General features: G+C 45.0%; 1 protein-coding gene and 1 long non-coding RNA gene across 2 annotated transcripts in view; one reads left to right on the top strand and one right to left on the bottom strand.

Annotated features, from left to right (window-relative positions):
- LOC139234931 (uncharacterized) overlaps positions 1–16,260 on the bottom strand; it is a 91,256-nt gene that overhangs the window by 18,233 nt on the left and 56,763 nt on the right. The gene's annotated exons all lie outside the window — the stretch shown is intronic.
- The window catches only part of ldb3a (LIM domain binding 3a), a 185,883-nt gene that overhangs the window by 158,410 nt on the left and 11,213 nt on the right, over positions 1–16,260 (top strand). Inside the window, 1 exon segment of the mRNA XM_070865843.1 lies at positions 14,385–14,507. Within this exon segment, the coding sequence (XP_070721944.1) occupies positions 14,385–14,507 (123 nt within the window).

The following is a 16,260-nucleotide window of genomic DNA, read 5'->3' as shown; positions in this document are numbered from 1 at the left end:
GTGCCACCTACTGGAAGTGCATGGGTGTGACAGTGTCCCACTTGGCTGCCAACATTCTCTGTCTAGACTGGCGCACGAAAGATTGCCACTCGGGTGAAGTATCGGAAGGCTGCAGGCACTCGCAGAACGGAGGCCCGATTGCTGAGTCGGTGCCTTTGGGAGAGGGGTGGGATAAGTAGAGGAAGCAAAAACAATGCGATAGAGAATGCTTTTTTTCAGGCACGCACAGTCCTGGCATGCAATGTTCCCGTTAAGCTGCGTGGACGCGCATCGCTCTGGAGGTTCCAAGCAGGTCGCTCACAGGCTTTTAAATGAAAATAAAAGCGCATGCGCGATAATTTGACAGGGCCGTGCACCCAAAAACAAATTAGCAGGAATATTGATGGCATGCTTTGGCAGCGATGTTGAGAGGTGTATTGCTGTGAGCCAACACTGCACTGCAGGAGACCCATGGAGCAGCTGTGACACAATTACATCCAAAAGCTTAATTGTTGGTAAGAAATATTCCACCAAAATCTGTAGTGTTTATGTAAATCCTTGACTTATTAACTATTTTACAATCTGCACAAGGCTCCTCGTCCAGGTGACCCTGTGAAACTATTGCAGGGATTACAGAGGCTCAGCGGTGATATCCTCCATTTGCTTTCCTGTGTTGCTGAGGCAAGAATGAATAAAAAGATGGGCATTATTGATGGGTTTTGGCACACCAGCAGCCCTACTGTTCCGGCACATCCTGGTGAGCTAAATTCCAGATAAAGTGTGCCTTTTTTTATTGTTGTTAGATTATGGGTGCATAGAACCTATCCTTCATAACAGTTCTCAACAGAATTCCTCCTCCATAATATCTCCATTCTGTATCAGTGGAGGTGATATCATAAATTAATCACATAATCTTCAGAAACACAGAGAAGCTGTTAAATATTTTTTGAAAAAAGGATTGACAGGAAGTCAAAATTGTAACTATCTGATTGGGCTCTCCTTGGAGAGGATAGTTGCCTTGGAAACGGGGCGCATTTTGCACAAGGCTGTATGCTTGCGACATCTGCAGGCATCATTCCCAATTGATCAAAAGCAAATCACTCAACAGATCTGACTTGTTATGAATTTTACACTGTGTTTCAGCCAATCAGAGCACTCTAGATCCTGGCCATAATCTAATGCTGTTTCTCAGAAATGCTCTAGTCTAATTGGTGTCTGCTGATGCTAGCTATTGTGTTGAGCTGTGTTGATGCTGTTCTCTCTCTTTCTGCTCTGTGTCCTCTTCAGAGTGGCTGCACCTTCCATTGCTTCACCCATACAGCCTGGAATGCTTGCTGGGTCCAGGACCTCATCCCTGGCCGCTGCCACTGTCACTGCCTCTCTCTCTGCGCAGACTAGGTATATCCATCTCCCTTCACCTTCTTTCCAGCTGTCTATGTCGACCTTATGCAAAACACAGCTACAGAAAGGATGTCACTGACAATAAACACTGGAGGCCAGGGTGTACCAGGCAACAAATGACTCCAGCACACTGATTCACACTCCCCGCTCCTTCCCACCCCGAGTTGATGCAAGAATCTCTTGCTTGACCATTCCAAAACTTGGAAAAATCTCTCTAAAATCTCCTGGAGAATGGAAAGATCCGCTCTAAATCTACCAGAATGCAGGTAAAGGTGGAAGTTGAACAAGTCCATCCAAACAAGCCTCTCTGCAGTTCACTGCAGGAAATGTACTTGAAAATGTGGGCCCCGAGCTACAGGAAGAGAACTTGCCTGCAGTGACTGCTGAGTACTCACTGACGCTCCTATGTTTATTGCTGTGAGACTAGGTGTTAAATATTAACAATACACAGGCCTTTGTTAGGAGAGGCAATTGTGAGTGGGTGCAGGAGTTGGCGATGGGTGTGCTGGCTCGGTGCCGGGTGCTATGGTTGGATGGAGAGGTCAAATGGTTTTGAATAGTGCTGTGTGCTCTGTGGTAAGGGTTGCTGGTTCGGGGGCGGATAGGGCGGGGGGGTGGCGGGGTATGTGGTTCGGTGGCGGGGACGGGGGAGCCGATGTGTTGGTTCGGTGGTAGTAATTTTGATTTGAACCCTTTACTTAAAATGTCATGACTTCAGGGGGTGAACTGGCAGCAGTGGGACTGAGCTCAGCTGTACAGTAAACTGGATTAATATATCCAAAGCAGAACTTGCTCGATTGCTGAAATGCCCTGGATTATAGGCTGGAAATTACGGTTTCTGATTTTAGCAAACACTTGACACATTTGAATGAGGTTCTTCTCGTTAGTGTGGGTGTTAATCATTCAAAATAAATGGTGTTGGATGTGGAATAATAGGTGCCATTAAATATCAAGGGACGGTGGTTAGGTTCTTGTCTTGGATTGCCTGGATTTTCTCTGGCACAAATGTTACTTGCCACTTATCAGCTCAAGCCTGGATGTTGTTCAGGTCTTGCCGCATGCGGGCATGGACTGCTTCATTATCTGTGGAATCGTGAATGGAGTTGAATTCTGCAATCATCAGTGAACAGCCCACTTCTAACCCCATGATGAAGGGAAGGTCATTGATAAAGCAACTGAACATGGTTGGGCCTTGGACACTGCTCTGTTGAACTCCTGCAGACTGTAATAATTGGCCTTCAATAACCACAACCATCTTCTTTTGTCCCAGGTAGTTTAGTTCTGAATTGCTCTAGCAAACAGCCAGCATAGACACAATGGGCCGAATGGCCACCTCCTATGCTTTTGTTGTTCACTGTACAAACGTGTACACAATAGAGCATCACTAAGAGTCAGAGAAGGGGTGAATAGTACAAAGGTTGCAACCCGATATCCTAAGGATTGCTCTTCCAATGTGAGGATGATTGTTGAGGGAAGTATTCCTCAGTCTACCTGATCTGACGGTGCCTTATGGTGCTTCTGGAGTAAAAGCCCACAACAATCACTAAAAATAATAAAAATAACTCTCAAAAGCCACTGCCCAAATCCAAGTGGAACTGGACTTGTTCAAGCTGACCATAAATTTAGTTTGTTTTGGGTTCAGAATCTGGATTACAGCCTACGCTTGAGATTTTTGTGACTCTGAATCCAAGGGATCAGTTGTCTTAAACAAATCTGCACAAATGGTGGGCCATGTTGTGGAAGGAAGGGGTGGGAGGTCCCAGGATGGGAACTCAATGTGACAGAGCACATGGAGTAAAATGCTCAACTTTGTTTGATCAAAATCAGAGGTTAATTTTCTTAGATATCTCAACAAATTCAGGTGTAAATAATTTCCTGTTCACTTTTAAACAGCAGGGTAGGAGGAGCCTGTGTTCAAAATGTTTCGAAATCCCTAGATTGTTTTTCTTTATCATCACAATGAGAATTAAAGATGTGCATTAAAATGTTTTAATTGCGAATTCTTGAAGAGCTAAGGCCCACAGTGCAAGATCAGAGTTGAAAACTGTAGTACAAATGGGACAAATTAGGTAAATTAGTAAATGGCCATCCGAATGGTCTTATAACCTGATTGTAAAAGGAAATGAAAACTGTGGAAATAGAGTTCCCAGTTTGAGGTCTGGGGAAACAAGGGTATATAACGCAAGTTCCCTGGGCTACATAAAGGGTTGCCAACTCTGGTTGCACGTATTCTTGGAGGTTCTTCTGCTCTTTCCTTTCCTCAGCGTGGGCATGAAACAATAGTTACACACGTTTGTTCCCACAGTGAATTCTCATTCTTGGCTGTGCTCCTCTAGAGAAAGTTCTGTTCCAAGACGTTACCAGTTGACTCCACCTATCTTTGCAACACTTTGGGACCAAAATTGCCCTTTCCCTTAAGGCCCGTTACCACCGGAAATTGGTGGCCACGTTGCGGAGTGCAATGACCGTCGATTTTTCATGTAATGGCTGCCATTTTGAAAATTCCGCATCTGTGGTATCCCGGAGGTGACCCGCTCCCCCAACCCTCCCCCACCGCTCCGCTGCTGCCGATCCATCCTAAGTGCGTCATCAGAGCACGTACTGCCGATGTTCACCCCCGATGGTAAAATTCCGCCAATAAAATCTTGCCGCCACTGCACGGTGACAAAAGCTTCTTTTTTCTGCCGGTGCAGTGAGGTTATAAGAACATAAGAATTAGGAACAGGAGTAGGCCATCTAGCCCCTCGAACCTGCTCCGCCATTCAATAAGATCATGGCTGATCTGGTCGTGGACTCAGCTCCACCCACCCGCCCCCTCCCCGCAACCCCTAATTCCCCTATTGGTTAAAAATCTATCTATCTTTGACTTGAAAACATTCAATGAGCTAGCCTCAACTGCTTCCCTGGGCAGAGAACGCCACAGATCCACAACCCTCTGGGAGAAGAAATTCTTTCTCAACTCGGTTTTAAATTGGCTCCTCCGTATCTTGAGGCTGTGCCCCCTAGCTCTAGTCTCCCCTACCAATGGAAACAACCTCTCTGCCTCTACCCTGTCCATCCCCCTCATGATTTTAAATGTTTCTTTCTAAAATGTCTTTCTAAAATGGCGGTGCGGTTCCCATTAAAGGGGAGGACCGACTGCCATGTCCGACATTTGCCTGGCCCCCTCTTGGGTGCCAGGCAAATGGCCCGGCCGATACCTTCCCTGGTGGCCCAGTGGACCGAACTTAAAGAATCGCGCAGGCTCTCCCCAGTTAGTGAAGGGGAGAGCCGTGGTGACGCAACACCATGATGACTGACAGCGGCGGAGACTCCACCCGCCTCTCTAGACTGCGAACTTCCGCTTACCACCGCACAGCTGCCCCCATTATGACCAACTTCCGGTCTGCTGGAAAAAAAGGCTAAAGAGCAGAATTTTGTTCAAGAGGCCACCGCATCAACTGCGCTGGTAAATTCAACAGAAACAGAGTAGGTGCGTCCCGTTTCCAGCAGTGGGCAATTTCGGCCCCTTTGTGTCAGTACTGCTGGCACGGGGTGCTGGTGACATTCAGTGGCAGAAGCCACGTACTGCAGTGCAGTGCCTAATTCAGGGAGGCTGTACTTCTGACCGGGAGCCTCACTAGAGGCAAGTGCAGGTCAGTAAGCCCAATTGCCCACCCCTTGATACCACCAAGGATTCATGGAGCAGTATTACCCCTTCGATCTGGAGTATTGTGTACAGTTTTGGTCTCTTTACCTAAGGAAGGATATACTTGCCACTGAGGGAAGGTTCACCAGACTGATTCCTGGGATTGGGGGATTGTCCTATAAGGATAGATTGAGTAGACTAGGCCTATATTCTCTAGAGTTTAGAAGAATGAGAGGTGATCTCATTGAAACATACAAAATTCTTACAGGGCGCGACAGATTGATGCAGGGAGGATGTTTCCCCTGGCTGTGGAGTCTAGAACTAGGGGGTCACGGTCTCAGAATAAGGAGTCAGCCATTTAGGACTGAGATGAGGCGAAACTTCATCACTCATAGGGTGGTGAATCTTTGGAATTCTCTACCCCAGAGGGCTGTGGAAGCTCAGTATATTCAAGATAGAGATCTTTTTGAATGGCGGAGCAGGCTTGAGGAGCCTATTTCTTATTTTCTTATGATCTCAAAATTGATGAGTTGTGAAGCAAAGTTGTCAAAATCCATGATGCCACAATAGCAAGGTTTGGCTGATGTGTTATCTGTTGCCTTCTTGGAAGCTTTAAGCTGTCCTAAAAACAATCCCAACTGTAGGCTCCATTTATATTGCTGCCAGAGTTCTGTGAAGGAGGAAGCCTTCAATATCCGAGAATGTGTGCCCTTGACTCTGCTATGGATCAGTAAAATGAAACCTGCATTTCCTGTATCCGTGACTTGAAAAAACAGTTATTGGGCCACGTTGAAGGCACAGGGTTTGGTCCCTTTCCGTCGGCAATGGGTGTGCTGCCACCGGTTGTCAGTGGCACGGGGGCAATATACCTGGAACCCCGGTCACATCACTTCACTTGCCCTTGTTCATGTCTCTGCCACAATAACTTAGCAGATGCGAGCAGCTGCAATCACTTCACTCCACTGCTACTGTCAGCCTCGCTCTCCAGCACCATGGCCTGGATTTTATGTCATTACTCTGCCTTCACTAGCTAGTCTGATGGCTAGCACCGCACAAGCAGAGCAGAGCCTTCGGACTGGAGCCAAAAAACAGTCCTCCTTATCCGTGCCTTTCTGAAAATTTGGAAGGGAGATAATCTAAGGGAAGGAAATTACAAGGGGTAGTCAGCTTTTTGTCGGGAAAAGGCCCAGCATCATCTTAAACATGAAGCACATTACTGCACGATAAATTGTCTTATCACACCGCCTACTTACAATGTTTCCGTGAGAACAGTGTTCTTTAAATGTAACCCTCCTTAAGCAAACAACTGTTCCTCTTAATTTTGTTGCTGGCTTTAAATCCCACGCACAATGTGTTTTTTACTCTCTTCCAAATTCTAGGAACAAATGACGCAATGCGTTTAAACTAGAAAAAAGGTTTCCATTTTGGAGTTTTACTGGGACTGTACCTGCGTGTGATCTGACCTCTCCTTCGACAGATCAGCATGGTCAGGAAGCAAACCATCCTTGTCCTTTTTAAGCATGATGCTCACCAGAAGAAAGTTGATATTTTTGAGGGGGCGCGGGGAAGAGTTCGATGCTGTGTCTGACAATTAGTGCAATTGCTGCAGCCTGACAACCTGGAACAAGGTCTGGTTAAAGTATAGCATAAATGTTTTATTTTATGAGGTTTATCGCTTTATCCCCTAAAGATTGTCTTTTCTTGCTGCATATTTGGCCTTTTCTGTCTCCTTGCACCATTCCTAAATCAAGCAAGTGTCCTGCTTGCATGCCATTATGAATGGTGTTCTTGCGTTGTCTGCGAAGAGATGTCGAGAGTATGTTGACTCCAAGGAGACGTATCTGGTGGCTGTTTGTGAGCTGGGAAATCATCAATGATTTAGTGAAAGGGTGCAAAGTTTGTTGTGCTCCTGCACCATACAAACCAGGATTGTCCTGTGTTGAATTCCTGGACTTTGCTGAGTTATCTGACCTCGGCTGGGGCCAGCAGTTGGGTTGCCACAGCTAGCCTCAGTGCCCCTGGGCTGGGTTCCAGCTCCTGATGGTTGTCTGGTGACCCCCTACTGGTCAGTACGTTTGAGTGCATGTGAGGCAGAGGGCTGGATGGGGCTCAGCTGTGATGCCCTCGATGGTCAAATAGCCTCGCAACACTCACTATGTAGGGTCACGGATAAAGAACGGTTGCTTCAGCTTAGTACTGGAGGGTAGTGTGTGCCAGGAAAAGTCAGGAAAGCAACAAACCAAACTGGTGAAATGTTATCATCTTCATAATACATGTATGTTTTTTTTTAATTCTTTGTGGGTAGATTTGGTGTCAACCCACCCAAACCACAGACTGCCTTGGAGGCGATTCGTATAACTCCACTCATCAACGCACCTTCCTTACCCAAACGAACCAGGCCTAGTTCTATTCCTCCAGGAAAAGCAAACCTGAGGTACCACGAATTCGTGGAAACTAATTGTATAAAGGGTCACATGTGCCGAGCATATACGGATAAACATGGATTTTTAAATGTATAGCCCTAGAAATAAATCTGTAAAGAATTCATTATGAATTGTATCTGTAATCTATATACATATAATCAATATCAGTGTATGCTAACATATTAATTGATGTGTTGCAGATATATACGTCAAGGGTTATGGGGAGCGGGCAGGGAGGTGGAGTTGAGCCCCAGATCAGATCAGCTATAATCTCATTGAATGGCGGAGCAGGCCCGAGGGGCCAAATGGCCTACTCATGCTCCCATTTCTTATGTTTTTGTATATATTGAAATTTAGCAGGCAGAAACTGTCCACTAAGTTTTCAAATCCTCCTTTGGAAAGTAGAGTAGGGTAGCTCCCCAATGATTGTGTTCCTCTTCCTCCTCTGTATTAGGCCTTGCTCCCTATACCAGGCACCATTCCCCACTGAAATGTCTTCTGTTGCCATCCCACAGTCAGTGCCAGCTTTGGCTCAGTGGGAAGCACTCTTCCCTCTGAATCAAAAGGTTGATCAAAAGCCCCACTCCAGAGACTTGAGCACATAATCCAGGCTGCCACTCTGGTGCAGTAATGAGTTTTGGATGAGACGCTAAAGCGAGGCCCCGTCTCTTGTCTCAGGTGGATGTAAAAGATCCTACAGCACTATTGCGAAGAAGAGCAGTGTTGTTTTCCCCATTGTCCTAGACAATATTTATCTCTCACCCAACACCTAAAAACAGATTATCCAGTCATTATTCTATTACTGTTTGTGGGACCTTGCTGTGCGCAAATTGCATTTCCACATCACAACAGTGACTACATTTAATTGGCTGTAAAGAGCTTTGGGTCGTCCTGAGGTTGTGAAAGATGCTATAGAAATGGAAGTTCTTTCTTTAGTGGTGTTGAGATGTAGTGTGCAGACTGAGATAACTTGTCCTCTTATTTTTCCCTTCCTGTGCGGAAACACCTGGCCGGGGCTCCTGCATGTCCAATTTAATGAACTTGCTGTTTGGAGGGTAGCGGGGGTAAGGTAGGGATCTGTGGATGTGAACCCATGTCATGCTACTACCGAGTTTTCCTTCCAACGTGCTTTTTATTTAAGGCGAGTGAGCGTCGAGTGGAAGTGGGCACCTTTTTTCCCAGGGTTGCACTTTAGATGCCAGGGCCATTGGAGGGAGCAGCATGCGGCGGCCCGGCCCGGAAATAGGCGCGGTCTCGGCTTGCAAGACCATCAGCAGGCAGTCGCCATTGGAGGGAGTAACGTGCGGCGGCCCGGCCTGGAAATCGGCACGGTCCCAGCCTGCAAGACCATCAGCAGATTGGAGGGAGCAACATGTGACGGCATACCACTGCAGGGAGCAGCGTGTGCTGCTGCAGGCGGGCGATGGTTGCGAAGCCAGGTTGCTGATTGCAGTGCGTGCAGGCACAGCAGGAGGGGCGAAGGAGCTACAAGAGTTTGTAGAGGGAAGTGACCAGGGCCCAGGAGAGGCGTGAGTTTGGGACTCAGAAGAGGCGAGGGCCCAGGGGCAGCACGGGCCAGCCCACACTGCGATATGTGTGCGCACTAGGTCCGTGCAGCAGAACTGGTCTCCAGTCGTCTTGGGTAATCCTTGCCACTGGACCAAGACCTAGCTCTGTCAAGCCCGTGTGGTGGCTGGTATGCAACGGCCACCACACGTTAAAAAAATCCACGCACAGGCATCTTCAGGATGTAGTTCGGGACCTGGAATATTAGGTCCTTCATTGAAACACCTGTGAATTCATCCCTTTTTGGCATGGAAGCAAATCATCCTCGCTTTGAAGGACTGCCTATGAGATGAGACTACCAAGTATAGAACGTTAGAGCACAAAATTATCCGGCTACCGATTTGTTCTTTTTACTGTTCACGGGCATGTAGAGGATTAATGTTTCTAGAAATGGTGCTAAAAGACACAATGGCTGGTAATTTCCTCTAAGCAGCTTAGATTGGTTCAGTGGAGGGGTTGAAAAAACCTTGGTTCTGGCATCTGATCTGGTTGATGGTCTGGGGTTTGGCACCATATGATTGGCTGAAGGAACTATGCATCACTATAGTGCACAAACATCTCCCGATCTCCCACAGCAACCTCCCACTGTTTACACTACAACTATGGCAGGAGATCGGGAGAATGCCATGGAAATTCTACCCCAAGATTCGACTCACAAGATTTTCAATATACAGCGCTGGTTCCTCTGAGGCATGGGTTGTCTATGCTTTGGAGCCCGGTTATAATACTTAGTGTTAACCTGGCCTGGCCTTTTGAGGCCACAGCTCTGAATAGGCAAACCTGAGTAATCGTAGCTGAGGTTAATCAGAAGGCAGTTGTAACTGTTAGCAAATTGTAGGCTTGGTCCTCATTTTAAATTCATGTGCATGTCTTTTTATTTTTTAATTAATTTTATTATAAGTTCTTATATCCATATTTATAATGGAAACTGGCTATGTAAACTTGTCACACTGTAATTGCACCCTCCTGTCAGTGGTGACACTATAGTGCCTCACTGTAGCACATCCACTGGGTATAGTTACAGCATGACAAGTTTACATAAGGCCATTTCCATTGCAAATTTGACATAGGAACTTATGCCAAAAGTTGACAGGAAGTGCACATTGATGTAAGTTTTTCAATATATTATGGATACGTATATCTGCAACATCATTCACCTGTAAATAACAATACTTTTAACTATATTTAGGAATTTCTTATTTCAAGTGATGATTCTTTAATATATTTGAGTGTATTTTTCTTCAGTGTTGGGAGAATCATTTAGAGGTGCTATATATACCCTCCCGATGTAGACAGCATGAAGACAACAATTCCATAATTCCCCCTCCTCACATTATGCCTAATTTGAACCAATAACACCCAAAATCAAGAACTATCTAACTTTTCCCACTCTGTGGGATCCTTCTGTGGTTTTTATATTAGCTGAGTTTTTATAAAAATATATTTTTCATAATAATCACACTTCTTAAACCTTGGTTGCACTAACTATTTTGGAATCTGCTTTTTTCGCCTGTGTGTAAGAAGCAGTCCTCCTGTATCCTGCTTTAAAAAAAAATTCTGTTGTCAAAGTTTCATCTGTTCCTCTTTCCAATAACATTTTGGTATTGTTTAAAATCTTAATTTAAGATTGGGGTTTGAATCTAAGCAAACTCAAGAAGATTTCATGGCTCTCTTCTGGGAGTTGGGTGATGGAGTATGTTGTGACGGAGTATGTTGTGACATAGTTCTTTCACCTCTGGGACGTAGGTTGAAATGCAGCCCACACAGATGAGTTGAGGGTACCTTTCTCTGACTGGGGGAATGGGCAATGCACTGTGCACTTCCAGTAGGGGTCACTGCATCGTGATTAGGACCAAACACCCTAAGCAAACCTGAGGACACTGAAGCTGAATGTAACAGCGGACCACTTATTGAAAATGACTCAACAGTGCCTGGATCGTTCACAAGACAATTGTAGATGTACACCTCATATTAAACTGTACCAGGTGTAAATACATAGCAGCAATGTTCTTAAATGTGTGTGCAAGGTATAGCATATCAGAACATTCTGCAGGTGTATATTAGCAACCCAACAAAAGAAAATGGCTCTGCCACACAACATTAAGCAGAGTCAAGTATTGTCTGAGAGCTAGGACATCAGGGTAAATATGGTATAGCACCACTCCCAGTGCAGAATGTAGTCAGATACAAGTGCAGGTCAGAGATGGAGCTTATTGGGCCAATTCTGTGAAGTGCATTCCCATCTTCTGTGCTGGAAGTTGCCAAGGACCAGTTCTAACACAGTATGTGTGCTTTTACAGTTGCTAAATTATAGGTAACATAAGCCGCACACTGCTCTGGCCACATAAAAATAAACCTTAATAGAAAATAATATTTTTTTTCTGTATTCTGTCCCTCAAAAATCTTTTAAATATATTTCAACAAGGAAAACAAGTGGAATTTTCGGAGGACAGCATACTTCCCTTTACAGGAGAAACTGCACCATGTTCTTCACTCACTGTAAGGTTTTTTTTGTTTAATACCTTTTGTCTCCTTTTAACAACAGCTGGCAGCAGAAGACCTCTTCCTCCCTCAGCTACCAGTCTCAATCAGCACATACCATGAGGACTAGGTACCTGCTTATGGATTTGTGTCAAAATCACTACAAAGTTTTAACAGAGCACTAATGCTACAAATGGTGTGACGGTACAATATTAACCAGGCAACAGAGATGCCAAGTATTCGCATTGCACAGAGGGACACTCATTTTTCCAGCTTCCTCTCTATTCCAGATATATTTTGCTATTTTCTTATTTAACTGAGGCTGTTCCTGTTTGAGCAGCATATGCCAAGCTCTCCCTTTCACAATCTTGGGATGAATTGAAATTGCCAAATCCAAATCAGTCCAAGTTTCAGTGAGATTCTGTAAAGTCTTTGTGCCTTTTGTGCGGCACTAATGACTTTGAGCGTTGGCTACTCTGCCCCGCCCCCACTTCCACCCCGATGATAAAGCTACTTCCACCTCGCTCCAAAAAAAATCCCTGAAATGCTGAATTTTGATGGTTAGCCGCCCTATGCATTAGGACGGCTGGAACACTTCAAGAGCGGTAGGTGCGACTCTTTTCGGGCGGTGGGCATCTTCGGCCCCACAGAGTTTGGCACATTTAAATTCTGACTATTTAAGACCGTCCATCACGTTTCACTAAACATGCAAATTTCTGTGTTACGATTTGGAGAAACAAGCCAGTCATTTCCTGCTGCTTCTGATTTTGAGGAGCCAGTAATTTACAATTACTCTCTAATTAATCTCAGGATATGCCTAGCCTCCAGTTGACCTGTTCATGGCAATTAGACCTTGTGGTTTTAAATGCATGGACCAGAATACACACAGTTGCCACTGGCAACAGAATAATACACTGAACTGCATGATATGACGCTCCTTATAAAACAGTGTGCCCTCCAATTTACTGTGAGCAATGCCTCAGTACTTCCGCTGGTCCATAAATAAAACTGAAAAAAATACAAGGAAATGAAGTAGGAAGGAATAGTCAGTGTGGGATGTTCATGAAGAATCTCAGCACCCATAACTCTTTTCATAACACCCCACCCCCCCATCACCTTTTTAGTTTTTTGAATGTTGTCATCTCTGTTTCTCAGCTTAAGCTTCACCCTGCTTGAGGAAAATACCCTAATCAACAACTAATCCAATATTTCTATTTTTGCCCCTGTCAAAGTTTTTCCTTTGTAGGTTGTTCATATTAAATGTCTCTTGCTGAACACATTTTTAATCAAATGCTTTGAACTGTGCTCCAGAATTTAGCAATATGACTTGCAACTCTGTTGCAGTCCAGCATATACCCTTTGGATATACAGTGATGTCCGACGATAAAATCTGATTCAATAGCCACTGGACAGTTCTATTCAGCATTGGAGCTAAATGCCAAACTTCAGTTTCTCAACAGAGAGGAGTGTGAGTTCACTATCCACTGCAACTGCACATGCACACAGAATCCTAGTCTTGTCCAACATTCAGTCTTACCCACCAATAAATTCCATCCTCGGGTGATATTCAGATTCACCCGCCTTGAAAGCAAGAATCAGCCAATACTTAGATTGAGTCCTAGCCTGAAATGGACTTGCCCACCCAGAGTCCCAACTCCAGCTTACATTCAAAGTCACCTGTCCTGGATCAGAGTCTCGAGTGGTGTTCTCATTCACCCACCTGATCAGTGACTAGCTGGATAAGTCATAAGGTAGATATGGATTAGGAAGGCCATATGTCCCATCCTAGCTCACCCACCAGATCAAAACTACAATCTCCAATCGTAGCATCTAGTTCTACCTTAAATAATTCCAGGGTTTTTACCTCCACTACCTGACCGAGAAATCCATTCCAAGTGTTGATCATTGAGTGACGAAAAACACTTTGATGTGCCCTCTTGATGGTTTGCAATTGTACCCTTGGTCTTAGCATCATGATTTAATGTCAAATATTGTTCTAGATTTAACTTCTCAATACTATTATCTGATGAGATCCCTTTGGTGTTGAAAAGGCCACAGTCCTTTAGCTGTAGGTACCAGCCTTGTGACTCTTGGCACCACCTCCAGCGTTCAAAGGTATATCACTGATCAGTAATGGACACAGTACTCAAGTGAGCAAGTCCAGCGAGGCTGCGTTCTTGAAGCGTAGCCTCACTAGATGGAAGATTGGGGCTATGTTGTTAAAATCCTGTCTCTGACTCGTGCTCACAATCTTGCTGAATTTGACCTCAGGTAGGGTCTGACCAAGACACTACATTTTATGCCAGACTTTCTCCAACTTAGTACCTTTCTGGTTAAGCTTTATAGTTCAGCCTTCCAGTTGGGTGCTGCTCCGCAGTGTTTGGTCATGTTGTTAAATTGTCTCACCCGCAACACTGAAGGAAAAAGCAGAAAAGCAACCAGTGACATCATCTTTTAAAAATGGAAAAATGTCTAATTTTTTATTTCATACAAACCAAGGATGTGCCCTTCAGACTGGACTGCTGAGAAGATGCAAGACAGCACTACCAGGGGGACACTGGTAAAAAGCCTTGTCGTGATTTACAGTTTTAAACTTTCTGCTTCTGTAATAGTTTGTAGAAAACAATTCCCTTCATATTTATGATAGAATTGTGGATGAGTAGAGAATTGGCTGCTTATTGAATATCTGATATTGCAGTCTTGGAAGTATCCATTGATCCAAGGTCTGTGGAAATTGATGATGCGAGAAGAGACACTTCTGCTGTTCACTCAGTCATGGATTTGATATCTTGCCTTTGGCATCTTGTTTGGTTCCGTTCCAAAGGTGAGAACTTAATCACATTTCCCTTGTATTTCTCATTCACTTTCCATCCTGTTTTTTAAATTCTCCAGTGACAGCTTCACAGGCAGCACAGCAGTGATCGGGGCTCCACCTCCTCAAGCTTACACAGAAGCTACAATCCCCGCTTCCAAGCCAAAGGTTGTCAGCACAGCGAGTATCAGACCTGCAGCCTTTCAATCAGCCGGAGGTAATATACTAAAGCAGCATTTGTTTTTGATTGCGTTGGGAAGGGAAGATGGCTATCTGGGCATCCATGGAATGAGTTTGAGGGCTTGAGAAACATTTTAGTGAAGTAAACCTACCGATGATAAAAATGAACCATTTCTGTTTGAGATGTATAGCATCAACTTCTTTATTTCTGTTACAGTACATGAAGGGCTAAAACGCCCTTCACTCACAGAAATAAAAATGCCCCAGCATATTTGAATGCAACTGTTGAAGAATTAGTCATTTGAGCCAAGGGAGCAGCTATGCCATTCAACTCAAATACAAACATTTTATGAGAGAGCTCCAAATATCTATTTGATTGACGATTCTTTTTCAATTCAACAGTTAATTAGATGTACTTGTAAATTTTTGAAGAGTATTTTTCAGCCTCATTTGAGTCCGTCTGAAGACTTGGAGAGATGATAGCTAGACCAGAGAACGTTTGTGAATGGCAAGGAAAGAAAAAAATTGCCACGTGAGATTATTATATACATTAGGCTTAGCACAACGGCCATGAACAAATGTTAATGAATTACCTATATAGCTAGACAAGTAAAAGCACTCCCTGAGTGAAGGCTCCCCAATAGGAGCCAGCTAAGATGCTGAACCCCAGAAATATCTGCGGAGTAAAAATCCAAAAAGTAACACAATATCTAACTGGAGCATGAATTTTCAGCTCTAACACTGGTTTAGATTTGCACAGCCAATTAAAGGACTGGAGTTATACAAAAGGGCAAGTGGCTGCAGTGTGGAACTAGAGCATCAAATTCAATGATTCAGACTCTGAGGATTCACTGGCCTAGAAATTAGTCTCAGGCAGTGGCGCAAAACAGGCGGTATCAGATCGCCGCCCTTCTTACGCAGCGCCTAATATAGGGTTGCGTTGACTGCAATGGACCTGAATATCAGGCGCTGTGTATAACGGGCAGCCGATCCGAATAGGATGCCATGGTTGTGAACCTGGTTCGTCCTGAGACAGTGGTCGGGGAGGGGGATGGAATCGGTGGTGAGGGCTACGAATTTTGTGGTAGGGACCAAAGACGATCGGCTGGATTTTGAGATGGTTTGCGACCGGGTTTTCGCCGTGTTTTGACCCTCCATGGCGAAAACCCGGTCGCTAAGCCCAGTCGCGATCCTTGGTTCCTTGTTTGCAGCGGCGCTTGGGGAGAGCTGCGCCGGACGTGTAACGACTTGGATTGCGTTACCGTCCGAGTTTCGGCATTCACCCGACCCGTACGCCACGCCCAGAAGACCGCCAAGTAAAACCGAGCAGTACAGCCTTGCTAGCAGCGGTAAGTTGGAAAACCTGAAAAAAAGGTAAGTTAAAGTTTTTATTTTTTTGCAGTGATTTGTTAGATAAGAGTCTTGGTAATGCTTTTTGAATGTTCCTTTCCCCTTCCCATCATCATCATAGGCAGTCCCTCGAAATCAAGGAAGACTTTCTTCCACTCCAAAACTGAGTTCTCAGGTGACTGTACAGACCAATACGGGAATTAGTCTCTGTCACAGGTGGGGCAGACAGTGGTTGAAGGAAAGGGTGGGTGGGGAGTCTGGTTTGCCGCACGCTCCTTCTAATGTCTGCGTTTGGTTTCTGCATGCTCTCGGCGACGAGACTCAAGGTGCTCAGCGCCCTCCCGGATACTCTTTGGCCAGGGATTCCCAGGTGCCGGTGGGTATGTTGCACTTTATCAAGGAGGCCTCTCTCACAGCGCTCCCGGCCCCACACTGAAGTA

Source organism: Pristiophorus japonicus, chromosome 22 (assembly GCF_044704955.1).
Source record: "Pristiophorus japonicus isolate sPriJap1 chromosome 22, sPriJap1.hap1, whole genome shotgun sequence".
Lineage (NCBI taxonomy): Eukaryota > Metazoa > Chordata > Chondrichthyes > Pristiophoridae > Pristiophorus > Pristiophorus japonicus.
This window is presented reverse-complemented; position numbering and strand designations above follow the sequence as displayed.